The sequence below is a fragment of the Carya illinoinensis genome, chromosome 3 (assembly GCF_018687715.1).
Source record: "Carya illinoinensis cultivar Pawnee chromosome 3, C.illinoinensisPawnee_v1, whole genome shotgun sequence".
NCBI lineage: Eukaryota > Viridiplantae > Streptophyta > Magnoliopsida > Fagales > Juglandaceae > Carya > Carya illinoinensis.
Genome location: NC_056754.1, coordinates 17,946,707 through 17,965,558, shown reverse-complemented (window position 1 = coordinate 17,965,558; position 18,852 = coordinate 17,946,707). Strand labels below are relative to the sequence as shown.

Genomic DNA, 18,852 nt, shown 5'->3' with positions numbered 1-18,852 from the left:
TTTATTTAGTTATTTTCCAACGGACCTTTTAGAGTTTACACTTTGTAATATCTATAAATAGGACTCTTAGTCATTTCTTTTACATCTTTTGACAATTTTCTTAGAGGAAGGCTACTTTGTTCTTATTCTTATTTTTGGTACTTATGCACTTAGGCTACTTGGGTGCAATCTGTGAATCCCAAGCAGAGGATCACTACCTTGCCATTCGTAAATATGTGTGACTCATTTTATCCAATATATGAGAAGTTTCCTTTCAACATTGTGCAATTCATGAATGGATATTGAGTTGAGTTTCTCTGTGGTCATTCATATTTCTTGAGTGTTCATCAATTTATCCTTCAAGTTCATATATTTTCTTGAGTGTTCTTCATATTTTTCCATTGTGTTCATCATTTTTCATGCATAAATCCCATCTCCCAAATACCATACACGCCCATCACATTGCCTCCACACTTACCATATTCGGCTACACCCTAAATTACCCTTCTTCCAATTCTCCACTTGCCTAGCCGAACCCCTCCACTTACCACATAAGGATTCCTAAACTTTAGGAATCCTAATTGCCTTCCATATTATATCCCTCAATCTTTCGTGATTGGTCTTACTTACCATATGTGATTCCTCTTAATTCTAAGAATCATCTTAGAGTTAATCAATCAATCAACCTATTCTCTCTTACCATAGCCGAAATACCCAAGCTAAATTACCTCATACAATTTAGCAAACCTTCTTCTATCCAAACCCTAGCCTCACTCAGCAATCAAACCCTAATTACATCACAAGTGGCGCCAACTCCAATAGCAACCTCTTAGCCATGCCTATTACTCAAGTTCTTGAGTTCATCACTTAGATCACCATTTTCATCACCATCATACACGATTCCACCACTAAACACCCAAACCTCCATTAATCTAGGTACCCACCATTGCCACGATTTGATCAAGACCAAGCAAGAGGGCTAGCATTTTCGATCATCACAAGGAGAATCAAGGCGAGAGAAACATAGTGTTTAGAGACTAGACCAAGGTCCCTAACACAAGGGCAAGGGGCATATTATAGGGAGAGGAGAGTAATGAAATGAGAGAAAAGTGGTGAGGTAAGATAAAGGTATCAGGAGAGAAGTGACTTAAAGTAAAGAGTGAGAAGAGATAAAAGGAGGGAGACCTACGGATTTGGAGACTTCTTTTTTGGGAGGTTGAGACTTTTGGCTAGCTTTTGGGAAGAAACTTCATCTTTTTTAACCCGATCACGAGAGACTCCAGTGACAAGAGAAAAAACAAAGGGAAAAACTCTATCTTACAATGAGGATGGGAGGTTATGAGAGACTATAAACAAACTCATTATAGTGAAAACTTCTCTCCCCAAACCCCCCATGGACATAGGCCTAGTGTTGAACCACGTAAAATCTTTGTATCATTTCTATTATTTCATCTACATTTAAATACTATTCATCACACCATAAATGTATGAGTCGACGCCGTACGGTTGCTCTGGACTACTGCCAAAGGCCCATTAATAAAGACCCGAGTTCCCAATACCTAACTTAGGCCTGATCATCCGGGTTCCAACCCGGAAATCCGGATAGACCCAAACCGGAACCCGGATTTTAAATTCGGGTCAAAACCCAGACCGGGTTATTCCGGATGAGAAACGGGACGGAACCCGGATCAATCCGGATTTTAAAAAAACCGGATTCCGGGTTTCGGATTCAACCCGGATTTTTTTTTTTTAAATGTATATCCAATATTTTATTTTTTTTATAAAAAACAAAAGAAAAAAAATCTGGGCGCCCAGTGGAGCCCTGCCGTGCGTTGGTGCCTTCGATCAGAAGCTAATGGACAGATTGACCCCATGGCCACTCGCCCCACCCGGCCCGCCCACCCACATTGAAACACAACCACCAAAAAAGAACAACAAATCCAAATCGCAACCTTCTACTCCGATGAGACCACGACGAGATCGTGGGTTTGAGCAAAGAACCGAGTGCAGATGAGATCGTGGGTCTCATAGTCGGCAATATGGGTTTGAGCAAAGAACCGTGTGCAACGAGATCGTGGGTTTGAGCAAAGAACCATGTGCAGATGAGATTGTGGGTTTGAACAAAGAACCGAGTGCAGATGAGATCGTGGGTCTCATAGTCGGCAATATGGGTTTGAGCCAAGAACCGTGTGCAACGAGATCGTGGGTTTGAGCAAAGAACCGTGTGCAGATGAGATCGTGGGTCTCATAGTCGGCTATCTGTTGAGAGAGTGAGAGAGACGATCGAGGGTTTCGTCTGTTGAGAGGCACGAGGATGAAGACGATCGAGCGACGTGAGGAAGAAGACGGCACGAGGATGAAGACCAGGCACGCGGATGAAGACCAGGCACGAGGATGAAGCACGAGGTTGAAGATGATGGCTAGGGTTTCGGAGAGAGTTCTCAGACTGATTTCGGCGTAGAGATAAGAAAGGGGGAGAGAGAGAGAGAGAGAGAGAGAGAGAGAGAGAGAGAGAGAGAGAGAGAGAGAGAGAGAGAGAGAGAGAGAGAGAGAGATAAAAGGGGGTTTTTTTTTTTTAGATATATATAAACCCGGGTTAACCGGGTTATAATCCGGAATCCGAATTTTATACCCGGGTCCGGACCGGATACATACGATTTTGAAAATCTGGATTTCGGCCCGGATTTGATCCGGGCCGAAACCCGTAACCGGAAATCCGGTTATCCGGTTTCCAGTGCGGGCCAGGTTTTATGAACAGTCCTAACCTAGCTCAAGGATGAATGAAATATGACGTTAACAAATATAATAGACTCATTTTACGTATCGATCTTTTTCACTTAAAACTCTCAAATTTAGAGAAGAATTTGAGAGATTTTGATTTGAATTTGACCAAAAATAACTCATTCAATTATATGCGTTTTCATTGTAATAAGAATAATGTTAGGCTTACCACTCCTCTTGCCGGTATTTTTTTTTGGCTTGATTAAGAAAATGCTTTTTAATAATGTTGTGAATTTTTTTTTTAAAAAAATTATTCAAAAGTGGGAGCAGCACCACCCTTGTAATAATTAACCTATATAAAGTTTTGAAAAGGTTTAAAAGTAGTATTTATGGTTCTTCCTAATTTTGGAAGGCAAACATAACCGAAAAAAATCCTTCATCATTTTATGGAAAAACCAAGGCAGATGGAGAGTACGTATGAATGACGTGATATTTATACCTTATTTTGAGATATTATAATATTAAAATTATTTACATAAATATCAATATTTTATTGCATCACATGCAATAAAACTATTACATATTTGATATATATATATATATATATATTTTCTAATGAAGCAAGCTTAATATTAATAGAGAATATTAATAGGAGGTAGATCATTTCTGCTGTCAATTAAGAGAATAGATTTAGGAAGAGTCTTTATAGGAACACTCTGAATAATAATATTGGTCACGGCCTACTGTGCAGTTGAATGCAGACTTCAATTTTGGGACGGATGGATTTTTGAAGTTAAGGATTTCTTTTTTTATTTTTTTTGAGAAAGAAGTTAAGGATTTCAAACCGAGATGATAACTTATGGGCGAAATAAATCACTGTTCCGTTACATGTTCATATTTTGGAACTACATGCATGATGACTTATATATCCATTTTTCCGACTAAAATTGCACTGCAGAAAGCAAAGCCAGTTCCTCCGTTTGTACCCAAGTCAATGGAGAAGCTCTTGAGATGATTTGGTGCCTCGAAATTCACGAATTTCCCCTGAGATCCTTGAGCAAATTGAATCTCTTAGTTTAAATGAAAAAAAAAGAAGTAAAATATGCTGAGATCGAATGTGTTTGAGAAATTATGGCTGCATATTTTCCATGTCACTAACAACCATATAGATTTGTTTAATTCAGATCGATCCTTCTACATTCCATAAAGATTTCTAGAGGTTGGGAGTGCAGTTGATTATAGTGGGTTGAAGCAAAATAGGAGTAGACAATAGAACAAAATAATTCCAAGGTAGACTTGCATCCTCAGGTGACAATTAGGAGAAAGTATCGTTGACAAAGTAGCTAGCGAGATTATAATGGCAGCACAACGGTATACAGAACCAAATTAAGTACACACCGAAGGGCTGGTACTCACAAATAGCACATCTCATCACTCCAAAAGCCAAGTGAAGAAGAAACAAAGCTTTCAACCAAATGTATAAAGCTTAAAGTGAGGTAACTTCTGTAACCATTTCAGGTATAGAAATTCAGGGGTCGCAGGTGCATTCTACCCTATAAAAAATGCTTAATAGATTCAGGGGTCGGAGGTATCTAGAATACCTGAAAACCTTCAATACGCACCCTCTAAACAGAAAACCCCATTTGTTTTGTTGCCGAAGCAATGATATTTCTCGGCCTCTTTCCAACAGAATCTATCCTTGCCTTGCTGTTCAAAACCTCTACAAATGTTTGTAAGAGCATGAGATTAGTTCTGCAATTATAGCCCTCATTTAGCTCTGTTCTGGTCATGATATGACTTCAGCATGTCATAGAGTCTTACAGATGAAGGTGTCTCTATATATTAGTGATATGACTTCAGATGCATACGTCAATCATTAGAGTGGTCACATTACTAATCGCTTAACTTCTCAGCCTATGACTGATGATGCTTGAAGCTTTTAAACCTACTTCATGTGCATGAAAGTTGATTCACATAATATGCTTTCTGGACAACTAATATATTCGTTAATCAGGTTATTTTTGTTTATCAGGTTAGCTTATTTGCCTGTTGTATCTTTTCATGCTGCCCATTTTATGTCTACCCCAGAAATTTTAGTACATATACATTTGGGCCTAGAACCATTTAAAAGTCGTCTCTGGGTGTTTCTGACTTTTCCATATTTAACTATCAAATAAATTATTATTGTGCTCGAGACAGTGTGTACTGTGTACTTGGTATGCAAAACAGACTCGCCGTTGTTGTTACAAAGCACTTGAATATGTATAACCCCATTGGTTTCAAGAGAGGAGAAAAAGTGGTTATGTTGCCATTGAAGTTATTCTGATTGTTATATTTCATACAATCTGTTTAACAGATTGGGTTCATGACAAAATGTAGTTCTCTCTCTCAACTTAATTCGTATCACTGTTATCTTGTGCTAATTCATCTTATAGTTGTTACACTTCATTGGTATTGATTATGCAGCTTAATCTCATAGCAGCGACAAGCCCCTTGTAAGACTCCTTGAAAAGGATGCTTTAGTGCACGCATAGGCAGTGCTGAAAAATATTTAGCTTCCATGTATCCTGGCAGCACTTCATAAGTTTTTGAGTAAAAGACACTACTCATCAGTGCACAGAAGTGACCGTATGAAACCTGGTGAGCCAACAGCTGTAAAAACCAACATAGTTGTGGCCAAAAAACAAAACCACAGGGCTATTAACTAAGTTCTGTTGACATCTATGCGGAAGCGTTTTCACTTTAGGTTTTCTCCCACTTGGTAGTTCTACTTTCTCCCTGAAAATTAGAGATAACAATCAAAATTGCAGAAAAATCAAACCTTATGTATCAAGTTTATTTCAATATACCCATTTTGTTTTCAAGTCATCAGGGGATTCGATTTGACCAGGGAATTTTATGGGGTGAAGGAGAACCTCCAATGCATGTAGATATATATATATATATTTTAAGAAGAGTACCTCAATTTTATTCATAGTACTCACTTTTGACAAAGGAAAATCGTGATTACAGCCGGATACCTAGGGAGTTAACATATAAAAACCAAAATCCACGCATCAAGATTTCAAGAATATTCAAAGAAAAATTATAGAGCCAATACAAGGACAATAAATAATAATAATAATAACACACATGTAGAAAAGAACACGCAAGCAAATAAGATCAACACAATTAAATCAAAAACAACTTGCCAATGGAAGACTACGAAAGATGCAAATAGTGAAGACCAATAATGTCTTTATGAAGAAGACCTTTGAGATACCGGGAAGATTTATTACAGATAACAGTCATGACAGCTCACGGACAGCAGCCTAGCTGTTACAAGCTTGATTCTAGGCAAATCTTTGTATTGTTATTTTCATTTATGATTTAGAGTTAATTGTAATTATTTGTATTTAAAGTCTTTCCTTATTTGAGTTGATGTACTCTGTATAAAAATAGAAATTGTATATGAAAATTATGCATTGAATCTTTCATCAATTCTGATTTTCTATATGGTATCAAGAGACTCTTCTCTCTAACGAGATTGTCAAACATTCGATCCTATGGCTTCTCACAGCTCTAATATTCCAGTCTCAAACAATCCAGTTTTTCACTCCTGTATGAAACATATAGCAATTGATCTCCATTTTGTTCGGGACTTAGTTGGAAAAGGAATCCTAAATGTCTTGCATGTTAGTACTGAAGACCAACTTGCTGACCTGCTCACCAAGACTTTATCTCGTCAAAGATTTCATAGGCTATCAATCAAGATTGGTGTTGTCGATGGAACACACCTCTTGAGGGGGCATATTACAGATAATAGTCATGATAGCTCACGGACAGCAGCCTAGTTCTTACAAGCTTGATTCTAGGCAAATCTTTGTATTGTTATTTTCAGTTATGATTTAGAGTTAATTGTAATTATTTGTATTCAAAGTCTTTTCTTATTTAAGTTGATGTACTATGTATAAAAACAGAAACTGTATATGAAAATTATGCATTGAATCTTTCATCAATTCTGATTTTCTATAAGATTATCACTATTAATAGACCAATCTATATTAGAACCCCAGTACCTTATTTGGCTAGAAAATCAGCCGCAACATTACCCTCATGAAAAATATGGGTCAAACGATACTCCATACTGCCCAAGAGACCCTGCTATTCCTTCCAAAAATTCTCTAAATATCAAATATTATAATCTCCTTTTGTAATCTAATTGACAAGCAGTTAAGAGTCTATCTCAATCTCAACATTATCAAAACCAAACTGGTAGCACCTTTGAATCCATTCCAACAAACTTTTTAACTCAGCAAAATTATTAGACCCCTGGCCCAAGAACACAGATTAAGTTGTATGCAACCTTCCACAATTGTCACGGATTACCCCCCAATACCAGCCGGCCCAGGATTTCCTAAGCTACTTCCATCATAATTAAGCTTCATCCAACCCTTTGGAGGCCAAGTCCACCCAACCACACAAACTTGCCTAAGAGTAGGAGATAAAATCAGAATTTCCAATCTATGCAAAATAGCAACACACGGGAAGAGACCCTAGAGACTTCCATAAATAAAGAAATAATCCTACGAATCCATAATTTAATAACACGTCAAATCGATTAAGCTGAATCCACCTGTCCCAAAGCTACCAAGAGACAATAGACCAGAGAAGACCAAAAATAATCCGTAATTGAGAAGACTTCCCAGCATGACGGAACCAGAAATTAATTTGCTCTTGCCATATTTGGAAAACACCTATATGAACACCTAAATGAATCGCAGCCTAACGCCAAATTTGTCTAGCAAAATCACCAGTACAAAACACATGGTTTGAATCCTCCATATGGACCCTGACACAACAATTGCATTTAGAAACTAAAGGGATGCCTATTTTCTTAATCTTATCATTCACACTCAAACAATTATAAGAAGCCTTCCACATCATGATAGAAATTTTCTTAGGAAGATTTGTATGCCAAATCCACAGAGCCAAAGGTAAAGAATGAGCTTTAACACGGATACAATCCCAAGAACTACTTGTAGTAAATTTGCCATTGTTATTCTTCAGCCAAATAAGAACATCATGCCCATCCTTTCTCCTATCCGAGAACTGATACAACTCTAAAACTTTTTGTTGACCCACTAGCCTTTCCAAGAAAGGAATATCCCACCTATTTTCAATCCAACATTCTTTGATTTTCAACATAGGTTTTTCACTTTCTTGATAATCGGGTAAAGTCCACTAATAGGACCACCATATCTCCAATTATCATACCAGAAAGAGATATTATCCTCTCTTACCATCCACTTAGATTTGCTCTGAACTTCAATGTATATATAAAATTCAAATACTCTACGTAAACTGTCTCTATGGGTTGTTTCTCTTTTGCTCAGAAATAATTGTCATTGTGGCTAAAACAGGTGGATAACGTAAGCTTCAAATTCCTCCTGAATTAGCATATGGGCCAGATCCAGCAGGATGCTTTTCAGGTAGGTTCAATAGGCTGGATAAATTCACTGCTTGAACTAGTTGACAGATTGCAATAATGGGTAAGGTTTGATAAATTTCAAATCTCCTTGGTTGGATGAGTGTTATTAACTGTATCATGATTATGACATGCTTATGTTGGTAGGGTGCTTAGGTTATACTGACACCCATGTTATTCTTTGTATAGGTGACTGCAATATACCTGCCAATGCAACTCTTCTAATGATATTAAATTTTTCACCATCTACAAAGGAAACAGAAAATGAAGGAAGCCTACATTCATTCGGTAGCATATAGATGGGAAGCCCATGAAGTTAATTCAGGCGAGTTTCTTGCACATCCTGAATTGGAATCTTTTATAAGAAAGATTCTAGACGGCAAACTGAGAAAATCTCATTCTAAGATAGAAGTTTAGATCGACGGTAACCTGAACATTCAGGACCTGATACGAACTTTACCATCTGCGCACACAGCCTGAGAATCAGACCATAGACCTGCAATGGATTGGCCTTCCTTTAGGATCTGCATTGTCAAAATGGCACAGGGGAAACCAGTAGCGTCACACATAATTGAAGTACGTGTCACGCATCTCCCTGAGACCTTGATAAAACATTCTTCCCTGCACCTGTTTTTTAGGAGGCTGATGTCTTAATACAGTTTTGGTACTAAACATCTAGGTAAAAAATGAGATGTATATTCGTAAAAGAATAAAGGAGTCAATCTAAAATGAAGACTGGTATTGCACAAGATTGTGAATGGGTTTGCACTATTTGCTTTTAACTGTACACTAGCACTGATATGCTTCCTCTCCTCTGATTTTGTAAAATAGAAATGAGTTTCAAAGTGGCACGGGAGTGCGTCTTGCTTTAGAGCAAATTGAATGGCAGAAGAATCTCATGGCTGACACCAGTCACCTTTCTCGAAAGGGCAAGCTGCCTAACCCAACTGCTTTCCGACTGTTTTTTGTTCTCCAAGTAGGAGTAGGACTGGTATCAAGCTCCATCTGGAATGGAAATTCTTCTATTTTGGAGGTAAATTGATCATCCTTATTGATTTAACAAATTGGGTGTCTCTTTGGCACATGGCTTGCAACATGACCTGTATATGTATAATGTGATTTTGATCTAATAAGAAGAATATGCATTATTGTCAATTTTTATTTCAAACACCGCTCCTCTCTAATAATGTTACTCGTCATTTTAATTTTTATTTTTTTATGAAGTGGTTTTAAATAATTAAAAATTATATATTATATTTTATTTTTAAATCTATCCTCTAATAATCTAATATTATATGATGATGGAATGTTAATAAGAATTTAAATGATATATAGATTTTTTTTTTAAAAAAAAAAAAAAAAAAAAAAAAAAAAAAAAAAAAAAAGAGGAGGAGGCAGCAGAAGATATTGGTTTCAAATTTTGATTTTTGTAGCGGTTGACAAGTATTTGTGTCTTATCTCTGACTAGTCCCATTTTCAAAAGGGCCCGGCTTGGGCTACCGAGAAGTGGCCCCCACCCATAAGGCAAAATCTTATATATATATATATTTTTTAATTTTTGTAAAGTATTTTTTAAATCATTTTAAATATTTAAAAAAAAAAACTCGTCAATTCATTAAAAAAAATTCTTCCTTAATTCTAAAAAAATAAATAAATAAAAGGGGATAAACACCCTCAGGTGGTCGGTCACTTTAACATTATTCTTTTCAAAATTTTAGACTTTAATGATGTGGGAACGGCTAGATGACCCGTGTAAGCTTGGTCTGGCGCTCCTCTTCCTTTAAGTTCTTCTGCAATGCGTTGGCATCGAGGGCATTGCCAAAGCGATAAGAGGTCAAGATCCTATCAATTCATTTCAAATCAATGAGCTGAATTATCTTTTTTTTTTTTTTTTTTTTTAAATCTATTTACCATCAATATTCTTATTTTTTTTTGTTATTTTATAATATGATAATATTAAATGATTAATAATTAATAGCATTACTCATTTTTTTAATTTTTTATAAAAAATTTAAATTAGACCAATATTAGGCGCTCCACTTATTTCAATATATTTGATACATTAAAAAAAAATATATATATATATATATCAATTTATTTATATTTTAATGCATCTTAATAATATTTATAAAATACTATTATTTATAGATAAATTCAAATTATTTAAAATCACCTTAAATCATTTCAATATTCAAACTCAACCGTATCAAAACCCACATTAATTCACACAAAAATTAAAATCATCACCGTAGTTACCATACAGAGATATTATCCCAAATCAGATCACAGATGAGCAAGAACTCAGTAAGTTTGGCTTTATTCCGTCCGCTGCATGTTTTTTTTTTTTTTTTTTGGCTGTCCTTTCCTTAAATTATATATGAAAATAAGAATAAAAAGGAAGTATTTTGTGTAGGTTATTCATAAACATCTTCAAAAGTGAAAAAAACAAATTAAAAAATAAAGAAAAAGGAAACAATGCACCAGAGGAAAGTGCTCATTCCATTGCATTTCTATATTAGTTCAACCTCATTGCTCATTGATAGAGAAAGTTGGGATACTTAAGTCTCATTTGAATCCAATAAGTTTTTTTATCTCATCTTATTATTATAATTTTTTAAAATTTTTATATAAAATTATAATAAACAAATTAACATTTATAAATTTTAAAATAATAATAATATTAAAAAATAATATTTTAATAATATTTTATTTAACTTCCATTTCAATTCATTCTATCTTAATTTAGTAGACTCAGATATTACACGTGAATCTCTCCCTTCTTGGGATTGATTTCATCCTTTACGCTTCCTTTGGATCAGAGGAAGGCTTCTGGCGGAAAGTAAAGATGATTCTTCCTCTACATTTAGCTCAAGATATGCTTTTCTTTACCTCAGCTCTCTCAAGAAGCCAGATGGTTTTGATATATTTTGAACTCCGCAGCATCTTTTCGGAATTCTAGCAAGCTCCAAAGGATCTTTTATTCTCTAAATTTCTTGAAAAACCTGCTTTGAAATTCCAAGTTCATCCCAAGTGTTATACAGCTAAAAATTCTTGGCAATCAAAAAGCCATTTTGACTGAGAATATTATTTGCACCATTTTGTTTTGTACCCAATACGATTTGTGCTTTGGTAACTCAGAATCTCTGCTTATCTTTCTCATGTCTCATTGCCTATGTAATTTGTATCTTGGAGTGTCATCAAAGACCTTGGCATGTGAGGATGGGTCATTTTCTATGTGTCACTCAGCTTTCTTTCTGGTCTCATAAAATAACCCCTACCTAGATATGGTAAGCAATAAGCATCCATGGCCACCACCTACGTATAGCAGCCAGCTTGCACTTGGATTTAAGGTGAATTACAGCTGTGGACAAGCCAAAGTCATGCCAGGCAGAAAAGAGAAACCATAACATCATGGATAACGACAACCGAGTGTAGCTATACAATATGTGCCTCATAACAACTCAACACAGCATCCCACCAAATACCCAAAAATCATTCCACATTTCAAGGCCCACAAAAACCACTCTTTGAAATTGCAAAACTACAGAATAGTTTCTGCTCATGATTACTCTCCATAGAAGAAGAAAAAGAAATGAAAACATAGATTAGCTTACAGATTTTCTTACCACTTGTTACATAAAAAGAAAATCCCAAAACAAAATTAACTAGTTAAGCCCCCCTACATTGGAATATTACAATGGTTTATAGGTAAGAGTAATAAGAGAAGTAGACAAGACAGAAGGTCTGGTAATTGTTTCTTTGGCTACATAATAGAGCATGCATTCGGGTTGTCATCACTGAACATATTGATGTAGGGATCTTCGTATCTTGTCACAGTGCCAGTGTTGGAAGTGTTCTCTACATTCCTGACAAACCCAGGAGGTGCCTTCTTGTCATAAGCCTGAGCAATGTAAGGCTGAGCCACCAGGTTGTAAGGAACGTAAGGCCAAATCTCTGCCTTTTTCCCTGTTGACTTGGCCTTCTTCAGCACCTTGCTTGCTTCAACGTATCCAGTTACAGTCACTTTCTGTTGTTTCCTGCTTATGTCCACTGATTTGACTCCTGCCAAAGCATAGAATTTCTTTTTTTAATCAGATATGGCAGTGTGTTATCATTTGTAACAAGCAAAAGAAAGAAAGAACCAAAAAAAGGACATGGTACGAAATATGCAACGCAGGAAGAAGAGATTGGAAGGGAAATGCAACGTACCACTTAACGAAGAGAGGGCTTTCTTGACCTTAAGCTCACAGCCATCACAGTCCATCCTGACCTTCAGCTCCACAGTCTGCAATTGCTTCTTCTTCTTGTGTTTATGGCTACTGGCCATCAAATCAGACAAGTACTCCAAAGTTCCTCCAACTCCCATTTTCTGTTTTAAAATCCCTTTGAAGAAAAGCCTCTTTAATTTGATAGATGAACTCAAGAGCTTGAATACAAGCTTCACGAGTTCGACAGGTCAAAGAGACAAAACCCAGAAAGTTTTTGAGAAACAATAAGAGAGAGAGAAAAAAACAGAGTTGGTGACAGAGGAGATGGCAACAGAACACAGATTGGTTTTGAATAGGGAGAGTGTCTTTAAGGTGTTTAATAGATAGAAAAGAAGAGCATTTGAAGGGAGCCCTGAGAAGCTGCAGAGAACTAACCTACAAATAATGTATTCCGCTATTCCTTCCTTGCCTTCTAACAAACAAATAAATAGGCTTTCAAGAATGCTGTCTTCTTTAAATTGCTTTGATGTCTTTCTTTGCACAGGCCTGCTGCTTATATAAGCTCTAAAATATATTCAAACAGAGAAAAGGTCGTGGGCCCGGAACAGAACAGTAAACATAAACTTTAATAATAGTATAATACCCTGATATTTTATGCTGAGACCTTGTTCTTTGAATCCTAGCGGTTCCCAATCCCAATACATAAACCTTTTGCTTAGGGTGCAAGAAAGAATTTGAGAGCATATTTATTTATGAATCTTCGACCCTATGTTAGGTATGTTTTTTTTTTGTGAGTACAGTTCGTGTAATTTAAGGAAAAAACTCTTTTAATACTCTTCAAGATGTTCGATTTATATGGCTAGCCTCAAGACAACTATCTCATCTCTTGGAATTCCCTTGAATATGGTTACCATGCTCTTCTTCCTCAAGGATTCATAGATATCTACCAATAAACCTTTTGAATCGAACATTATTTGTTTGAAACTTCACTCTTCTATAATTCATCAATCAACGCATTTTATTTGTATTTTTAAAAAGGTAGAGAAGGAGGGACAGAAGCAAAAACCCCGCCAATAAACAAAAGCTGCCCAACAGTTAGGCGACCCTTTTGAAATTGAAGCAGTTGCCACGTCGCAATATGAAAGGCATACCAAGTAGCACGCAACGAGAATCTTGAGCGCAGGAGGCTGACGCGTGTCAGAATCCAACGGCAGAGATGGAAGGAGTGGACGAGTAGGAACTGGCTTCCCTTTTTCGTGTGGAGCTGTCTTCGAAGCCCCTGTTTTTTGGCTGTTGTTGTCGAGAGGCGAGCTGGGTTTAATTGGACAGCGGGCGGGAGCGTCGTCTTTCACATGCCACACCTTTATTTTGAGTTTAATTTTCATTTTTCTTTTTTTTGAAAATCATAAGATTATAATTATTTTCTTTAATTCATTTTGAAAAAAATTGTTTACAACGTCTAAGGTTTGGTTGATTAAAATTCTCATCTTAAATTTAAAATTTTTATCTTATCATTACAATTTTTTTAAATCTCTATATAAAATATAATAAAGAATTTAATTTTTTCTTAACTTTTTAAATTCTAAAATAATAATAATATTATAATATTTCATCTTAAAATTTAAAATTCTCATCTTACTACCAAATTATAACTAAAATACCACCAACAAATGTATAAATACAGAAAACAACTAAAAGATAATGAGATTCATTGATTAATTGAAACTCTTTTGAAAGGCTTTTAAGTATCATTTGATATATAAATGAAATGAGATAAGATAAAGTTAAATGTCACATAAATAAAATATTATTAAAATATAAATTTTTAATCTTATTTTTTTAATTTAAAAAAATTAAATTATTTATTATATTTTAATAGTAATTTAAAAAAATTATAATAATTAAATAGAATGAGATAAAATAATTTATATATTCAAACGAGACTTTAACCACAATCAATCTGTTATAAAATTTACAATATTTGCAATTATTTCTTTTAACAATGCGTTAGAAATTTTGATAACTAGGAAAAATTTAATTGTAAATACAATTACACATAATATATATATTAATTTAATATAATTAATCAAAAAATAAATTTTATTAAAAATAATATTAATTTAAATTTTAAATATAAAAAAATTAATATTAATATATAAATTAATACATGACTTTATTCATACCTAACAAAAATTACTTTTGACAACCTTTAAATTTGATTCTTCCACTGCAACTTCGGGCAAAGGGCTGATCTTTTATCATTAATGGGAGACAAAATGCGCCAGGCGAGTAAAATTAAGAACAATCACAGAAGCAACTCACCTGCCGAATCAACTAGCCCCGAAAAAGAACAATCACAGAAGACCACGTAATATGAGGTGAGGAAAGGTTGAAAGTTGAAACTAATGCTAAGGCATTGTTTGGGATCATAGGATAATGCAAATAGTCATCGTGATTGAAAGGTAACCTAAACCACTAGTCTTATCTCGTCAGCGGTTTGTGCCTATGAAAAAATTTATTTTAGCATCTTATCATCCCATAATATAACATTATATGATAAGTATACAAATAAAATATAATAAATCATTTTTAATTATCTAATATTCATGATAATAAGAAAATAATAAAAATTAAAATAATGAATAACATTACTCTTACGCCGATAAGAAATCTCATACAGATACTTTTGTGGATATGATACTATCAATTTCATAATCGTATCCTCAAGTAACAGCACCCAATCATTAATTATAAATATACTTTCGGTGCGAACCGCGACTGATTATAGATTGATCAATAGATCACAACTTCTACTTAACTATCGAAAATAGATATTGGTCATTTATCTGATTGCAACAAAAAAATTTTGTACATGTTGAGGTTGAAATAGTTTTTTTCTATGCAAATCTCATATTTATTCATTTTTTTTAAATGATTATGTAGTATTTATGCACTCTACAACTTTAAATATTATTTCTTTATTTTCTCTAACAATAATAATAATAATAATAATAATAATAATTGTTGGACCAGCCATCGTAAACAAAAGTTACAAAACACAACGCGTTTGGGTTAGCGCACAGCTAGCTGGAAGTGGAACAGATCCATCCGCTAAAAGTATACTGAAAACTTCATCAACCTGCAGCGTACGTTCCTTCATTTCAAACTTCGAAGTTGGACGCTTCCCTGCTCCCTCCCAGCCCCACCTTTCATTATCACTTTGAAACACCCTCCCAACCCCATCTTTTTTCCCTTTTTTTATTTTTAAAGGGAGATTAAAAAATTACGAACAGATCGAAAATCGAGCAAAGCAAATCGGCATCTGGCAAATATACATAAGAGTACTAATGGCATTAATGTGGTTCCTAGTGTGGACACTGTCCCCCAACCACCATATATTCAAGGATGTCTAACTTTAGCGGTTAGCCACTATCAAAATTTTAATACCTTGTCATTTCTTTTTTAATTTAGCAGAATATATATATAATTATATATTGAAAATCCCAAGTAGTTGATTAATTTGGTAAGCATTTCATACAAACAAGAGCTAGCTAGCTTTAGCTGCATGCACTCACAGCCAATTTTTTCAATTTTTTAAGAGGAGCTAGATTTATAAATTATGGTTGATTGATGTATCATTATTTAGTTTAGTTTATTTGAAAAGAGTTGAGCCCTTCTTTTCTCATTCACTAGTACTCACCGAACACACCTTTTTCACTATATAATTTTATTAAAAACTCTATATGCAGTATTTTTTGTATATATTTTTTATACACTCCATTAATATGATTGGTTAAATCACTCTTTTCTAATATGTAGTATAACTGATCATAGTTTAAAGCTAGCTAGCTCTTTTTCATCCATCTATTTTGTCGTTCTCAAAATAAACAACAATACTTTAAATATTATATATATTCCAACAATTATTCTAAATTCAATTTCGTGAAGTCACGTTCGTCGTTTGATTGATTCAAACTCATCATACAGCTATATATATATATGGCTTTTGCAAATGAAAAACCATTGAATCCTTCCAAAATATCTCAAAGGACAAAAAACATTTTATCTTCTAATCAAAGATTGCGAGAAAGAGCAAGTAAAATTCTTATATATTCTACTAATTATCTAGAGTACTAGCAAAGTGAATCACAAATCAATTCATTACAAATATTAATTTAGACGTGTTATCGCAATTCTGCGTTCGAATTGCATCAAAATTGCTATAGGCGGCTTCCCCTCGTGGAGAATGGGTGCATGTAGGGGGCCAAGCTAGTCAATATTGTTACAAGATCCTTCTTTTTTATTTTATTTTTTTATTTTTGTTTTGTGTTGTAGTGGTTGGTTCGGGATGATCAATGTTTGAGTCTTCTATCCCTTAGATCGAGTATTGTATCTTATAACTTGTTTATAAATTTTTGGCATAGTTGATCAACCATTCATGCGGTTAATTAATCGTGCATGTGTCATGCACAAGGAAGCGCACTGGAGCTATAAAATAAAACGCTTGTAGAGAGTCTATATAACTATGATAATTGATATTAGCTTAATTAAGTAGTCTGGTATAAAATAAAAAAGTTCTGCTAAATACAGTTAATTTTACGTATTCTTTGTACATTTCATTGCATGTAGTGTTATTGGTCAAAATAGTTATTTTATATTAAAATAAAAGTGACGCAACTAATCACATTTGTAGAGTACATAAGAAATATACATAAGTGACTGAGCATGAAATTTTTGGCCATGTAAAACCCATGCATCATGATAACCATTGAACGTAGCTAGGTATCATGTCACGCAATAGTCAGATGCATAAACAGCTTGTAATATTTAAGCGATGCCCTGAATCTATTTCCTGAACATGATCATGATCAGCCATATTGCATGCATGATTAAGTACTCTTACTTTTTTCTTTTCGTTTTTATTCCTTCTTTCCGCTTTCCTTTTTCAACTTTATTCTAATGGAGAAGCTGATCACTGAAACACCTAATAAATCACGTTCTTCTCATGATCAACACGTCACAATCTTAACCAAAAGTTATAAATAATTTCTAGTAGATTCGATTGATCTTGGACGTATATATTGCTTAAAGTTAAAACAAATCAAATATTTCAGTCCAAGAAAGGTGCACTACTTCTTAATTATTCTTTACCGTGATATATATTTTATGCCACAAAAGTACTCCTTGCTCACGTTTAATTTGAGCAAAGCTAAATATTAATATATATAATCGGAGGTGGCCAAGATTGATTCGTTGTGGGTGCGTGCTAGCAGTAGTGTCGATCGATGATATGATATCAATGGGTAACCATTGTTGACAACACTCACACATGCATGCACTATATGCAGAAGCCAAAGGTAGACGAAAATAATTGGCAGTCCCAAAGAGATATTTATTGTCTATCCTGCAAAAGTATATATTACAAATCAATTAAGCACTGTGGGGCGACGTCAAGTGGATTTGTTGCGAGTGCTAGATCTAGTAGTCGATAATTATTTATATTAATTTTTTAGAAACTAATCCCTTGAGGCATATAGCTTGTCTCGATTGATAAAGTCATCATGTGTACGTATGGTTCTCACATTTATTTATATTATTACTCGAAGTTCAAATCCTCTCATTGAAATGATGTTTAGGTGAAGGACAATTCAAGTATTCATCATCAATTAAGATCCTCTCATGATCAAGTTTTTATTCGTATTTGAAGGTATATATCAAGTGATTAGAGAGATGTAGACATATATCTTTATATTAATAAGTACCAATAACTTAAGCTATAGTGTTTTCGTCTAATATTTTTATTTCCAATTTTTACCCTTAACTTTATGCTAAAATTACAGATAGCTTGTTTTTATTTCTATTTTACCGACAGATGTTTTAGTTCTTTTACATTTATGATCTTTTTTCTTCTTCTTTAGCGCCGACATTCACACCCATTTCTCACAAACCTCTCTCTCTCTCTCTCTCTCTCTCTCTCTCTCTCTCTCTCTCTCTCTCTCTCTCTCTCTCCACTTATTCCTCTTCACCGCCACACCCTCGCCTCTAGCAAAGCAAAACAGAGACACCACCGCCTCCGTCAGTGAAGCACGGTCTCTCGCGTCGGATCTCTGACCCGTGGTTTGATCATCCATCCTCCGTCATACGCATATAAGCATATGTGGCTTTTTCCCTATTGAGTTTTTATTCAGTATGGTTTTTATTAACTATTTGGTAATTTGTTTTCCTGTTGCATATATGCATATGATGTATATGATTGAGCCGTTTGCTTTGTGTTTGCTGTGTGGTGGTTGGCCTTGCATGGAAGCTCTGGTTCGGTAGCAGAGGAGCCCGTGTCATGTTGTGTTTAATCTAGGACTCCAAACATTGGGTTTGAGTTTCATTTTCTGAAAGTTATTATTTTTGTTTGTTGAACTTCAATTTCGAATTCAATCCTCTTTGTGTTTGGTTGTTTTTTACTCATGCATATGTGTATCACGA

The 18,852-nt window shown here is 34.7% G+C and overlaps 1 protein-coding gene across 2 annotated transcripts; it reads right to left on the bottom strand.

Annotated features, from left to right (window-relative positions):
* Positions 1-11,649: 11,649 nt before the first annotated feature.
* On the bottom strand, positions 11,650-12,927 carry LOC122303580 (heavy metal-associated isoprenylated plant protein 23). 2 transcript variants are annotated; one of them, XM_043115416.1, is made up of 3 exons: positions 12,811-12,927; positions 12,377-12,605; positions 11,650-12,229 (listed from the first exon to the last, which is right to left on the bottom strand). In XM_043115416.1, exons 2-3 carry the CDS (start codon positions 12,531-12,533, stop codon positions 11,931-11,933), a joined length of 456 nt encoding a protein of 151 aa, XP_042971350.1. In that variant the 5' UTR covers positions 12,534-12,605; positions 12,811-12,927; the 3' UTR covers positions 11,650-11,930. The 2 variants fall into 2 exon arrangements, with proteins under 2 accessions (XP_042971350.1, XP_042971349.1); XM_043115415.1 differs by having other exon boundaries at positions 12,377-12,911.
* Positions 12,928-18,852: the final 5,925 nt, after the last annotated feature.